At 38.5% G+C, this 13,098-nt stretch overlaps 1 protein-coding gene across 1 annotated transcript in view; it reads right to left on the reverse strand.

Annotated features, from left to right (window-relative positions):
* The window catches only part of unc5db (unc-5 netrin receptor Db), a 241,043-nt gene that overhangs the window by 56,165 nt on the left and 171,780 nt on the right, over nucleotides 1-13,098 (reverse strand). Inside the window, exons 4-6 of the mRNA XM_015340831.2 lie at nucleotides 12,845-12,948; nucleotides 5,184-5,364; nucleotides 2,698-2,865 (exon numbers count right to left, since the gene is read on the reverse strand). Of these exons, the coding sequence (XP_015196317.2) occupies nucleotides 2,698-2,865; nucleotides 5,184-5,364; nucleotides 12,845-12,948 (453 nt within the window). The remainder of the gene's footprint in view (nucleotides 1-2,697; nucleotides 2,866-5,183; nucleotides 5,365-12,844; nucleotides 12,949-13,098) is intronic.

A 13,098-nucleotide genomic window follows, 5' to 3' on the forward strand; every position in this document is an offset into this window, starting at 1 on the left:
AGTTCATAAAACATTTACCATTCTGACACCACAATGCAGCTGTTGAGTGTCACATAAATCCTTCTGGATGCTAATACACAAGTCCCTATAGGCTGTCTAAATGTTTATTTTTGTGTTTTGTAACACTAGTCTATTTTTTTAAAAGTTCTTTCAACTTGCCGTGTTAGAAAATGCTTTATGGATATAGCCTACTGCCTTTTAAAACTGAAAATTTATATCACCTGCCTATTTTCATTACTCCATTTCCCCACCTGTGGTGTTTATGTTTTTTTTTAATAATCTAGCAGACTTTTAGTTCTAAAGTATCACCCTTTACTGTTTTAACTCAGTGTTCCAGCAAAGTGGCTCCTGTGGAAATTGCTGAAGGCAGAGACAGGTACGAAGAGAAATATATCACAGGTATGGGCTTCAATTCATAGTGCTTCTGCAACACACTGCAGTGCATCGTGGGGCACTGATCGGCTTCCCAGACACATTTTCTCTTAAATAGAAGAAATCAATTCCCATGCATAAAGCATTCACTAGGAAAGGCAAATATCTCCATAACACATTTGGCAGGGTGACTCCCTGGAGCAGGAGTGTTTGACCCCAGAAGTTGAAATCGCTGTCTATTTTGGAGGGGAAAAGGGCAACCAGTGGTCCTGAGTGCCCCAGAGCGCCATGCTCCCTTAATTACACAGCTCCCTCTGGACCGTAAATTGTTCAAACCTACACTTGAGTTTTTCAGTTCATTTATGATTAGCCCCCTTAAGCAAATAGATAAGGCCATTGAAGTCTGGTTCTCTGCACACCAGTGAATATGCATTGTCAATACCCTCATGCTTCATTACCTGACAGATAATGTGAGAATTATATGGATTACAGAAGACAGTGTAAGCAACATAGACAAAATTGGAGAAAATATCACACCATTATTGACAACACACATAACTTCCAAAGGTTTAGGCCATTACGGTAGTGATTCTCCTCACCAAGTCTGAAATAAAGAAAACAAATTCCTAAGCTGTAATAAAACCAGCATTGTTTCACTAAAATAAAATGTATGTTTCATCTAAAGTTGTGAAATTAGCCATTAGAACATTACACAAGTCATGTTGTAATGCAGGGCTTAACAAAGCTGCAAAAATACCCAGTGCCAAAAATTATATGGAGCAGTTAATTAATGTGCATAGTGGAAAACAATTATACATTTGGCTGTCACCATGTCTTGTAAGAAAAAAAAGTACAAGAGAACACAAACACTCCCCTATACATGTGAAGCAGGTATCAGGACGTGGAAGCAGTATTAACTGGGTGCTGAGAGCAGCACTTGAGTCTGGTCGTGAACCCTTTCACTCCCACAGGCCACTGGACAAGGGGGACGCTAATTGCCTGCAAGAGTGAGAGGTCAGGAGTCCAGAGCCAAAGTCATAATCTGGCTTTGCACAGCAAATTGTTTTGAAGTACTGCAGAAATGTATGCTGTGACAACACCTGGGAAAAGCGATCTGGTCTGGATCTTAGACACACATAAACCTCGAGCATAACCTTACTTTCTTGAGTGCCTCTCAACACATACAGTAGGAAGCTGTGTAGCTAAGCATCTTACTGACATGAAACAAAACAATTTATATTTGTAATCCAGGCTACCTTGCTTTATAGGGTCCTGCTATTTTGATTCCTTTCCACACTGATGCTGCACAGTTCAGTATATCTGCCCTTTGTTTACAGACAGCAGACACGATGCCTCTTCCTATTTCTGAAAGTGTCACCTGACCAATCGGATTTGGTCAAACGCCCAGGTTGACAGTGGGAGGTACATTCGGTGGCTCTGTGGCTAAGGATCTGTGCCTGTGGCTGGAAGGTGGCAACTCTGTTGGACCCCTGAGCAAGGCTCTTAACCCCAACTGCTCCAGTGGTGCCATATAAATGGCTGACTCTGCGCTCTGACTCCAAGCTTCTCTCCCTGTCTGCGTGTCTCATGGAGAGCAGTTGGGGTATGCGAAAAGACAAATTCCTAATGCAAGAAATTGTATATGGCCAATAAAGTGATCTTATCTTATCATTTCCCACAGCCTTCTACAGACTATAGTTCAGACCAGATCTGTGGCTCTCTCTAAAGGTACAATGCACTCTCACATGGAAGCCCGGTGCATGCAGGGAAATATGTTTTCTGACACATTAATTCTAGATTCTAATTCTAGACTGCTAGATTTTTGGTCATGTCACTCTGCAAGACAAAAACAAAAACAAAAAACTATTTTCATGATTTGGAATTAATTCTCTTGTCCACAAAGCTCTGTTTCTGCATGTCATCTTTCATTTAAGAGCTTTCATTTAATCATCAGTGCAGCACAACACTTATCATGCATTGTTTGAAAAAGGTTCTTTACAATATTCCATGTGAACTTTTGAAGTGAAACATTTCCCCATGTTTACTTTATTAATCCTCTTAAGGTCAACTTCTAAAGGTGAAGAAGCATTCAAGAACATAAACCTTAAGTTAAAAACAAAGAAGACACATTCACACCTATATAGAGTAATAATTAATATTTTTTGTCATGCAGGAATTATTCAGTGTACTACAATGTTTTTATGAAGGATTTTGCATACATATCTTATACCGTGGCCACCCCTTGGCTCAAATTACTAACATAAAAGGTTAGTTCACCTTGGATATGGCCCTCAGTTGCTTTTAACAATGCCTGGAGCACCCTACCTGGACACAAGGAGTTGCAGGTTATTTTCTGCATGGACATGCCTTCACAGAACACCCCCCCATTTAGAGGGGCTGGGTTGGTACAGGTGCGAGAACGTTTCTGTACACCCCTCCCACAGCGCACGTTGCAGGCAGACCACTCTGTCCACAAGGACCAGCCACCATTCACTGTGGAGAGAAAGACAGGCTTCAGCACAGTATTCTGGTCTGTAAAGGTTATCTATTCATCTATCCAAAGCTTGACTTAACACTTTCATCAATGTCACCTCTATTTATAAATTCATAATCTATTTAAATCCTGCATCTGTCATCTGCCATCTGCCCCATATACTGTATTCTGTGTCTATGAAATAACACATTTTGTTTCTGCGTGCCTTCATCTATACACACTCTACTTGTCTGATAACAGTCATTTTACAACCTCTCTTTCAAATGTTAATATTTCAGTTTTGGATAATTGTATATAGATTTGGAAATCCAATTTTATTTGATGCAGAAGGGGGCTGAATGCTAGCATTTTGGAGTAACCCGTGAAAATTCAATTATTTTGTCTGAATCAATTTTTCAGCACAAACACAGATGCCTCTAGAAATTCTGACAGACAGTCTCTGATAGCCAGATCCTAGAACAGAGATGATAGAATGGAGATATTGGATGCACTTCTAGATGGTAAGGGCTTATGTGAGATAATCTGACACCACATTGTCCACAAAAGTATATTATAGCTTGGCTAAATCCCTATAGTATCCTCACTCAACTCTTTGTTATGATATCCTTCAGAACTTGAGAGAATGTATTTTTTTTTTACTAATTTCCCAAATTTAAACTTGCAGGAGGCTCAGGAGATTAACAGTCTATTTCAATTATTTAGATTCTGGTACACATACTGTATACAGTATTTGCAGATAATTCACAAATCGGGGGAGGGACAAGCACAGAAAGAGTGGCCAGGGAATTACAAAAAGACAAAAACATGGAGGAGGGAGATGCTTACCAAATCAAATATAACATCAAAATGTGCATAACAATCCACACAGGAAGTAGAAATACTGTATACTGTACACTACTCATATAATATGGGGGATTTTGAGGTGCTGGAAGCTAAAATTTGAAAAGGATCTGGGTTTCTAATGAAACATTAGAAAGGAATTAATTTAGGGCAGAGAATAGGAAACACTTTATATACAGTACTATATACAGTACAAATACTGTAGATATGGCTGTCCTGTCTGGAGCAGATGGATGCAACTTCAAATCTGCCTTCAAAAAATGATGGGATGAAATTTTAGAATCACTTAACCATCAAACTACCCAATGAGCAAGACAGGCGGAAATGCTTCCTCTCTTTTGCAGCCTCTTGTTACAGTATCATGATTTTTTTTACATAAGGAAATTCTTCCACAGCTCTCAACAGCTCTGTGGTTGGATGCTCGTTAATTATTGATTGTGTTTTGCACATTTTAAGGTAAGGTTAAAAAAGTATCTAATAATTTTTTCATTGACAGCACTTTTAATAGAAAACTATGTCAGTTACATAAACGGCACCCATACTGTATCTAATGGCTTGAAAGGCAAACTGTGGCCTCTTGGTAAACTCTGCTGAGACTCATCAGCACATCAATGAACAAAGAGAATTGTAATGAACTGAGCTACTAAATGTGAGTTCAAAACCAATCCAATCCAAAGGACATTTTTAGAAATAACAGGAAACATAATAGTAATGCTATCTATCTGGTAACATGCTTTTTTCTGACTTAAGATGTGGTTTACATTTTTATCATTGTGAAATTCAGTACAAGCTGTGCCTTTCCATAACTATCTTATTGTCTAAATCAAAGAAATACAAATAATCATGGTAGGTATAGTTTAAATTACAGTATTTTATTTTAAAGCATTTAAGACCTCTACCTTGATCTACCTTTGAAATGCTGAAACCAATTTTCAATGGACAAGGATAAGATTTTCTCCCATGAAGCAAAGCATTTACCTTCCATTAACTTGAGGTGTTTCTAAATGTTACTAAAGTTAGGGACAACTATGTTCTCATAGTACAAGGATGCGTCATTGGACATATTCATAGATTTCTGGTCAATTAAAGAAGGAAAGGTATCACTGTTCTAGGAATATGTTCTAAATTAATAAATCATTTCTAATTTTTCCAAAACCAAAAAATGGCACATTGTTTTTTCTTTGCTCCAGTAATCTCAATTACATTACTTTGAAACATCTTAGATTATTTCTCTGCTTTAATACAACCTTTCAACAATAAAACTATTTAGGCAAGGAGAAAACATACAATGTTTGTTAAGACTGGTATTATGATTCATAAATACAATGCACTTTAGCAACAAGAAAGTCTTTAGTGCAAAGATCCACAATTCATTTCTCAGAATGGATGCTGGTTTGCTGTTTAGAGTGAAGGCTTTCAGCAGGGTTTAGTTGCTACTTCTTTTGTAAGAAAGGAAAAGGGCCCCAGCAAAACTTACCATACACCACCACAGTCGCTGTTGCACTCCGTCTCTTAGCTACGATGTTGCTCGCCAGACATGTATAGTTTCCAGAATCAGACAACCTTGCCTGATTAATGATGAGGTTGTGATCTGCTCTTGTGTCAATGTTGTCGTCTTTTAGAGAGCTCACTGGCTCCTCGTTCTTCAGCCATTCCACCTGTCGAAACACCAGTAGCGTGTGCTTTAAAACCAGCCATGTATTCATGTTTTCCGTTATATCCCATACTCAAAAATATGAATCACTGTGGTACAGTATATTTAAATCTGCTTAAACACTGATCAAGAAAATAACACAATGCACAAAGCAACCAAGAGTAGCAAATACTATTTGGAAGATTCATTTTAAGAGTCAATGTAGACAGTTGAAATGCATTTTTTTTATTTGGAACAATAGGGAATTGGTTTTCCTTCTAAAACACATTTAGAAAGGTACGGAAGGTGGAAAAGGATTTCAGAAAATCTTAGATGTGGCACATGATGCTAAAACTGGATACCATGTAGGTTAATCATGTGAAGTCAAAGATTTATGCAGTAGTGCTTTGAAAAGATCTGAGCCTCATACAATAGGAAACACCAGATGATATTTCTGTTGCAGAAATATATTTTTTATATCACACATTGAATATACTCAGATGGCCAAATAAGCTACACTAGTTTATTTCTTATTTTCCATTTCTCTTTGCAGGTAGCTCTTACTGGATGCTTCACAGCATAAAATCATGTTTTGTTCTATTATTGAATTTTTGCACTTGAGAACACTTTCAACGTGTATTTGTAAATTCCCTTTGGATCAGTGTTCTCTAGCATCAGAAATCCAATGACAGCATGTTGCTCGATCTTTCTTCTGAATTTCTGCATCTATTATTCTTTGTCTCTCCTGGGGATACCCTCCTCTGTGAAGTTATGAAGTGAAAAAAAGCAAAATCAATATGATTTTAATCTTAAAACACAGTCTCAAATAAGTATTTTGGGGATTTGTTATAATTTATATTGAGCTCTCATTATGGACCTAATAATACTGTGAATTACATGCAAAGTTTGGGTGGTTACAGTATGTGTCTCTGAAATCTTGTCTTCTAATAATCTTATAGGTGTTCTGTCAACTGTTTAGGAACTGAATGCAATGGAATCAGTTTAATTAATCATCAGATTCACTAAAAGGGTTCAATTAAAACTACTAAGTTCACTTGGAATGAAAACTAAAAGACACTGGGGTCCCAGGGGCTGAACGTGGGAAGACTTAATCTAGACAGTTCAAACAATTCTTTCTTGACGTCCTATATGGATGGCCTTTTGAAAGCAACATCAGTGTATAAAGTGACATACTGCTGTGATGAAGAATCTTTTAGTTGACATCAGGGTCAGATGAGGTTCTGAAACAATACTTATAAAAGCAAGTCAGGCTCATGGTATCATGAGTTTCAATAACTGAATGAATGTCCACTCCAACAGAATTTTGTATGAAGTCATCTCATGCATGAAAACAGTATTTTTTATTTTTATTGGCAGGCCAAGACCCAAACTGTACAACGTTCTTTAGATCCTATTGATCTGGCCGATCAAAAAGGAAACAAGCCTTGTATCAGGAGCCCGGAAATGGTAGCATGTTACTGTACATATGCCACAGGATCAAAAATCTGACTCATGTCTGATGATTAAAGCCTCCAACAGACCCCATGCAGACTCCACAGTATGGTGGAGAGACGTAGTAAAACCAGAAGTGCTCATTTTTTGCTTTCCATCTAAGACATCCTGAAGACAATTAGCTGGTTGCACAGTCAGTCTGTGCTTTTCAGGACTCATACCTGCTCTGTATTCCAATGCTGATGTTAAGTGCTGCTGAAGGCTAATGATGAAAAGATCTATGGTGGAAACGGAAGGACAGATACAAATTAGCCCAATAAGTATGCGCGGGGACATGAGGAATGAATTTACCTAATTGGCACATTTGTTTCAATTACATCCAACAATGCTGACAGACAGTTCTCACAAAACGGGGTCTGCTAATTTCATTCCAAGCCACTTAGACGCAATCAGGGTCAATGGCAACATCCTTCTTCGGCTCGCATTTGAATTTATCCACCAGTTTGGCTCGAGTGATAAAGAGCACCAGGTTGGACTGTTATCTGTTAGAATTACCCAGGGGTTTGCTGTTTTTTCTGGTTATTAGCTCTGTCTGTTTGCTAAATGTCAGTACTTAAAGTATGAAGGGTAGGGTTTTTTTTCTACATTTTGGTTTTCCGGAAAGCAGGGGTATGACACACTTTTCCACAGCAAAGCTTCCTGAAGCATCATCATGAGAACCTGACAGTCTTTATCCAATTTCAACAGGGTGTATGATTTCATCCTGTCATTAGTGTTCTGGAGGGTGATGTGGAAAACTACTTAATCCTTGCCACCTCATGATTGTAGCCATCCATTTTGTGCAAAAAAAATCATGTTGTACTGCTGCCTGGGCATGTTCCACTACAGATGCAAATACGACAATGCAAAACATTTATGGAGGGGTTATACAATGTTTTTACTTCATCTTCTCCTGGAACCCAAGTGTTTTGATAACTAGTAAATATATTAGCCCGTAGCATTGCCTCAGTTGATTTTTATACTATTTCTGTATTTCTCAATATGGTTCAAGTGGTTAAATAAGTTTTACAGTAAAAGCTTCTGATTTGTTTTTTAATCAGATTATTATAAGGTAAAAAAGAACCAAACGGGATGTGACAGAACACGGAAGTGCCTTTCCATGACAGCTATGTCCTGATTTTGATCTGAAGTGAAACTTACCCCATTTTTCTCCACTTTCTTTTAACTCTAGCAGCTAGCCAGAGCAATCGGATTCTCAAACTGCACAGCAAATTGAATGAATCTATGGCTCTCTGCTTGATTTTCTGATCACAGCGCCGTTTCACCAACGCAATTATAAGGATTAATTGGCTTTGGCAGTGTCCCAGTGGAGATGGAACAGTCCCTTCAAAAGTTCTGGGAACCACCGTGCAGTCTAAATGAATCCACCCAGAGGCATAATCTCTCTTTGTTGGATATAATACACTATCCTATGAGTGACACAGCCTTTCTGCAGACACAGTTATTGAACACTGGAAAATTCCCTCAAATACACAAAAAATGAGGCCAAGCCCACAGGAAATGTCAACTTGTGGCCTACTTTAAAGATGCTCCAATTCCCAGTCATGCCTATATTGCACGGCCCTGTTGGAAACATTTGTGATTGGCACTGGGTTCTGCTCCAGAGGTTAATAAAAGAGGAAAACGCGGATCGGGCCTTGTTGCCTGCACGCCTCCCTGCTGCTTCCAAAATGCCGCTTTCTTCCCTTGAGTCGTGAAACAGCAAATTACTATTCCGCCCTGTGCAGTGTTATCTTCCGTTTCAAATGGAATTCATTGTGCCCAGGCTAGAAATGTAATTGCTTGGCTTTATAATGAAGCTCATCATTTGCTGTCTTGGAGGCTATCCCACAAGAAAAAGGCTAGGAATATATAATATCCATATATGTGTACAGTATATATTATACTGTATATAAACAGTTGGAGGTAGTGTGACACTGTACTGTCAAGGGCTCTACACCTCAAATGATGAAATGCTAATAGGCTACTTTTATCGAGTTAAACTGTCTTTCTAAACCACAATTTCTGTCCACGGCTTTAACAACTGACCTGAACTACTTCCAGGATCACAAATCCATCCAGAATTTCAAATATATACACATACTTTCTACAAATGTGCTAGCATAACTCTAGCATCTATATTTTAGGATTTTTATTTTATAGGTGGCGGAGCAGTGGCTCTGTGGCTAAGGATCTGTGCCTGTGGCTGGAAGATTGCCGATTCAAATCCCGCGGATGGCAGAGGAATCAAACTCTGTTGGGCCCCTAAACAAGGCCCTTAACCCCACCTGCTCAAGGGTGCTGTATAAATGGCTGACCCTGTGCTCTGACCCCAAGCTTCTCTCCCTGTCTGTGTGTCTCATGGAGAGCAAGGTGGGGTATGCGAAAAGACAAATTCCTAATGCAAGAAATTGTATATGTATAGATATCATTTTATACTATCTGGACCTGAATGGTCTCATTTTGCTTGTTGGTTTCTTAGTTTATTTAATCCAGATTTAATCTTAACTAGATCTTACTTTAAATGTTAAATTTCACAGGCACAAGCCTGCAGTAATGTATCTATTTTCTTTGCCACAATCTATGGAAGGGCTCATAGTGTAAAGTATAGTGTCATCATTTTGATGGACATCTCAAGGTTCAAACCAGCAGCATCAAAGGATCCAAATTTCTACACTGAATCTGACACATTTGGATTCCTCTGGATTGCTCAACTGTGTTCAGAACCCTTGCAGTATGGGTCCAGTTTTGTGCCCACAGCCAGTTTGACACATTTTGGAGCTGGGCTGATCTGAGTTGTACCCGTGACAGCAATCCAATGCTGCTCTGAATGGATAGAAAACAAAATAATGATTCAGAACAGAAGAAAAAAAATGACATGCATTTAATAAGAATTGCTTTCAAGCTCAACTGTTAAAATTTGAACTGTGCTGCTCTAACAACCTTTACAAATCCATCTGACATAACTATCAATATCCTTATTGGTTAATAATTATATTTAAAACATACCTAATAACTTCATATTACTGGAGATATGACGAGTAATTACGCTGTACAAAGCAATTGATGCTTAATATGTGCCTAATGGTGCATTTATTTCCCTCTGTAGCTTTCAAGTGCTTTTAAACTTAAGTTAGTCATTTATTAACATTTAAAGCAAGTCTTGAAAAATCACATCATCTATCCACTATTTTGAAATTTGTTCTGCTTTTTGAGGATTCTATAATACAGTTTTGTATAGTTTATATGCTTGATACATCTTTTGTACAGATCACAAAGAAAAATAAACAGCAGTTCTGAAAAGATTTCCAGGACCCACTTGCATGGAGCACAGCAGCCTTTCAACAAGCTGGAGTAACTGGTAAAGGCCTTTAAACTGGTATACTGTATTTGTTTATATCCTTTTCCACTTCATTTTTCCTCTTCTGAGTACAAGATGTTTTGTAATTTTATTCACAAATTTTAAGCAATGCTAATTTGCACCCCTGTCCAATTCAATCTGGTTTTCTGGGAGAGTTATTTGTCCAGGCAAATTGCACTGTGGAAACTGCAAGGGAGGAGAACCCAGAATGCCTACAGTAAATCAAGCAACAAGTGAAAACTGCAGAGTACAGGAAAGTGCATAGTGTATAGAAAACTCTTTCAAGGCTGAACCTGACATATCCATGGACAACCAAACACCCTTATGTGTGCAAATCCCTCCTCACGGGAAGGCCTCCTTAAAACCTCAATCATCTTAACACAGCTTCTTTTAACAACAGCTTCTGGATCATAGGCTTTAGAAACGCCTTCTTCTCCAGCCGCTGCCCCCTGGTGTTTTTTGCCGTTTGATCCAATTCCTGCAGGAGTGCTGGACTAGATTTGGATTGACATAGACATATATGTAAAACTGGGTATGGCCTCCTACAGATTGCCTTTTGGCTTTAGGAAGAAAGAACTGTCAGAAAAAAAAAGCCTGAGTCACTTTCTTTGGTGCTGCAGATCTGTTTTTGAGGTGCTTTCATAAGGCCTTATGGCAATGATGTGGCCAGTGTGCAGTTACAGTATATTCTCTCTCAGTGTCCCTGGCTGCCAAATGATGCCTGTGAAAAATATAATGCTTAAACTGCAAGGCAAACTCTGGAGATTTTTTTACCGCCCCAAGCAAGCCTTGAGCAGCATAATAGTTCTTTTACTCACGATTGCTTGTTGCTCTCAGTAGTGACAGGCTTGATGAACTTTTGCCGAGTTACTCACCATTCAGGGAAATCAAATAGCACATCAGGCAAGAACGATGGCCTCTTCAAGTAGTCTGATGCACACAACTCCCAATTATTCATTTGCCTCTGGTTATTTTACTGCTCTATTTTCTCTCAGGTTAGAAGCAAGCAACAGAAAATACCTGAAGCAAATACCCTTGCATCATAAATGTCTGAAGCTATTACCCTTGTAGGTCTCAAATACAAAGTGCCAGTTCTTGAGGAGATGTTTTAAACCGCAGTTTTCTGTATCGCTATCATGTGGTTTTAAACAGCTGTTTTTAAAACTGTTAGGCTGCTTGCTTAAGTCCACAATATAACTTGTAAAAGAGAAGAAAGTTTCAACTCTTTTTCCTTAGAGAGCAGGCAGCAGGGCTACATAAAAGCTATTTATTCATGTCACCTATTGTTAACAGCTGTTTAAGCAACGTGTCTGTAGTTGTTCTTTCCAAGATCCGCAATTTTTTAAACCTGTATGTGTTGCAATTCCAGTGTGATCGCTTTCAAGATCTCTGTTCTTCAAAGCATTAGGGTCCTGGCTCAGAGTGCGTGATCTGTCTACAGGAGAAAAGCTTTTCACTGCATCAGGGTTTAGAAAAAGGCCATTTTCTGGCTGCTGTTCTTAACTTCACAGATAGCTACCCTAAGAACACAACCTTCCTTCACTGAAGCTGGAATCCTAGCTTTGCAGGGTTAGAGACTTAACAATATGTGAAAAAAATCCAAAGACCTTCCTGTGAATTTCCGAACAAAAGCTGATGGGGTACAACACTATATTTTTCAAAAATGTAGAACTTTTTGCAGAAGTGAAAAGAGTGCCGCTGAAGTGGAATTATACATCACACAAATTCAATTGTGCTAAACCTAAATGTCATTTTCAGTGGAAGACCAGAATAATGTGAATGTTCACTACTTTACAATTTATGCAATCTTTATTTTTTTTTATGTCCGGGCAAGGTTGACACAAATCCAAGAGAGAGTGTTTTAGAAGAATAAATTGAAAATTTGCATTTACATGATATAAAAAAGCCTTTCATGGCTCACAGTAACTCACAGAACTGAGATGTGAATATTAAACAGAAAATACAAGTGGCAGAATTCAATTCTTCACTGATTTTTATGCCATTTCTCTTTGTGTTGTTCATGTCTCCTGACAAATAGTGTGAAGAGAAATAGTTATTGCTTAGAGTTTACGCTATGATTTGAGTCCCAGGAATCTGCCCTTGTAGTGGGGATGTAATCACAACTAGAAGGTTTTTATGGATAGGGTCCAAAATTGCTCTGCCAGGTGTTTACTCAATCAACACTCAACAGCGTCAAAACTCTTCTCTAGTACCACCGTACAGTGTACATAGGAAGATCCGTATGGTCTAGGGACAGCAGCTTAAAAATGGATATTGTAGCATCTGTGTATTACTAATATAAAAATAAATTAAAATAAAAATGCATCTATTTTGTAGTATTTATTTTACTTGTGTATATCTCAGTCAATAGCTAGTTTACCTTCTCACAGAAAGACAGTTGAGTTGTAAAGTGGCTTACCGATAATACAACAATTTGTCTGCTGTAGAGACTTCATCAATGAAAGCAGAGCCCTAAAATAATTAATAAACTTTTGGAGAGTACCTTGTTCTGCTTTATTCAAAAATTACAACTGGAAAAAAAAACGTGCATGATTTATTTTCTTTTCCCCACTTAGTTATCTTTTGAGGCAGCAGGGTTCTTTTGAATGTTAGAGCGCCTCCTTCTGGAGCACAGTGGTATAGCGTGTCTTACCTCTGCCTGAGGCACTCCCTCTGGGGGACGGCAGTGCAACACAATCATGCCCTCGAGGGGCACCTCTTTTCCCTGAGGGTCCTGCTCAAAATTCTTCCGCAAGTCTGCAAGCAAAGATAAGGAAGAACCATCATCTGAATGCAAATCATGTCTTCCTCTGTCATGCACACAGTTCTCCAAGTTAATGCCTTTGCTTTTGAAAGCATTCAAGCCTTGTTTTAGAAACTGGGTACAAAACAATAAGGCACAATTAA

The sequence above is a fragment of the Lepisosteus oculatus genome, chromosome 2 (assembly GCF_040954835.1).
Source record: "Lepisosteus oculatus isolate fLepOcu1 chromosome 2, fLepOcu1.hap2, whole genome shotgun sequence".
Taxonomy (NCBI): Eukaryota; Metazoa; Chordata; class Actinopteri; order Semionotiformes; family Lepisosteidae; genus Lepisosteus; species Lepisosteus oculatus.